The 1,839-nt window shown below is 38.3% G+C and overlaps 2 protein-coding genes across 3 annotated transcripts in view; one reads left to right on the top strand and one right to left on the bottom strand.

The window, feature by feature from the left end:
• The window catches only part of LOC108692759 (transmembrane protein 183-like), a 2,880-nt gene extending 2,448 nt beyond the window's left edge, over window positions 1–432 (bottom strand). The window contains exon 1 of one of the 2 annotated variants that reach the window (XM_018201180.1): window positions 28–432. In XM_018201180.1, the coding sequence (XP_018056669.1) occupies window positions 28–100 (73 nt within the window). In that variant the 5' untranslated portion in view covers window positions 101–432. The remainder of the gene's footprint in view (window positions 1–27) is intronic. The other variant, XM_018201181.1, reaches the window with a different exon arrangement.
• Window positions 433–1,271: 839 nt separating this feature from the next.
• The window catches only part of LOC108692819 (nuclear pore membrane glycoprotein 210), a 9,337-nt gene continuing 8,769 nt past the window's right edge, over window positions 1,272–1,839 (top strand). The window contains exon 1 of the mRNA XM_018201322.1: window positions 1,272–1,622. Within this exon, the coding sequence (XP_018056811.1) occupies window positions 1,444–1,622 (179 nt within the window). The 5' untranslated portion in view covers window positions 1,272–1,443. The remainder of the gene's footprint in view (window positions 1,623–1,839) is intronic.

The following is a 1,839-nucleotide window of genomic DNA, read 5'->3' as shown; positions in this document are numbered from 1 at the left end:
TATATATGAACTATGTGAGCACTTAACCTCCTACAAGATTATCAGTCTCTCTCCGTTCTCTCGTCGGTCTTCGATTCGTTTTCTTCCGCAGAGCAGACATCGTGCGTAGATACGTTTTAACGTGGTGTGATTAAAACGTGCTAATTAATCAGGTACACATTGCGAGGAAATGAAGGATCTATATACAAATATATACACTAATAACGTCGCTATACGCAATAGGCTACCACGCTCATCACGACACTGTCCACTGATCGCACGATCTCATTCTCGCATCGCGCATCTCCTCGCTCGCTCGCTCGCACGCTCCACGATTCTCATAATCGCCGTCGATGAATGTTATCGAAATCGAAACGTAAAAACATCACGACGAAACATCATAACACGACTGTATATTCAAGAGAAGTATATCATGGCGACGCAGGTTGCTAATCTCTTATATTGGTCACATATGCATATATCTATATATCACTATACATATATACGTATATATATATATATACGTATATACATACAATACATTTATATATATATATACATTCTTGATCACTAAGTGTAAAACATCCTTAATTTATCGCATTTTCTTGGAAAAGGTACTATAATAAAAGACAAACGAACAATATTAAAATTATAAAAATAAATATTTTTTTCAATAAAACTTTTTAAATTTATTTTTCATTATATATAGAACGTTTATGTCAATTTGTGGAGGTTTCATATTATAAGGTTGAGCGTATTCGATGAAGTTATACATACGTATTAAGAGAGACATATATGTAATGCTATCATACAGACACATACATTATATGACATAAATATAAAACACAATAAATCATTACATTCTTGTTGTCCGCCAATGCTAAACAAAGATGAAACGATCACTGTGTTTATACCTACAGCACTATGTATAGCACATTGGATGCGATATATGAGCAACGAGCGATATCCAATGAAAACTCTGCTTTTTCTCACGTGACGATGTAAAACTGAGCTCTTATTGGATATCCCTCATTGTCCTAGTGTGCAGGCATTATACAGTGCTGCTTGTTGAAAGCTTACTAAACCAACATTTAAAAAATTAAATTAAAATTTCAATTAGAATTTAACCAATCAAAATACGGGGAATTGCGGAGAATTAAGATTAATGCCATCGGATTGGTAGAATTCCAATATTCGCTATAATTTTCAATTTTTATATCTCAAATATTTGTTCAAATTCCGGACAGGCGATCCGCGGTTTCCTTAGCGCATTTCATGCGGTTTTACTCCTCTCGATATCTCGCTCGGTATCGACGCGATTTTTCACGTTTGAAACAGTGAGTTTGAGCCTCGAGGGTTCAAAGATTACGAAGCCGTTGGCCGAATTCTGAAGGTGGCTGACTGAAATCGTGCGCGGTAATAGTGATAATACACTGTAATATATGCCGACGCAACATCGGCAACATGTTCGGGTTGACAACACTCTGGAGAGCCGTGCTACTCGTTGGCCTGGTTGCGGCGTTTTACGATACGACGGTTTCCACAACGCACAGATTGAATGTGCCTCGAGTCCTGTTGCCTGTATTCAACAACTTTGCGGTGAATTTCACGCTGGAGGTGACAGACGGCGGTTGCTATAAATGGTGATTATATCATTTCTTCTTTTCGTTTCTTCCAACTACAAACTACAAGTCGCGCCGACGCTGACTCCCAATTGCGCGTAGTTGCGTGAAGCTATCAATCTCCTTCCTTGAACATGATCTTTCTATCACATAGCACTAAGCACGTTGCCAGGGTTGCCGGTCGCACCATAACCTCATTCAGAAATACGTTCCACGCACATTTCACGCATTAATGTAT

The sequence above is a fragment of the Atta colombica genome, unplaced genomic scaffold (assembly GCF_001594045.1).
Source record: "Atta colombica isolate Treedump-2 unplaced genomic scaffold, Acol1.0 scaffold82, whole genome shotgun sequence".
Taxonomy (NCBI): Eukaryota; Metazoa; Arthropoda; class Insecta; order Hymenoptera; family Formicidae; genus Atta; species Atta colombica.
The sequence above is the reverse complement of the archived record's forward strand: the minus strand, read 5'-3'. Positions and strand labels throughout refer to the sequence as shown.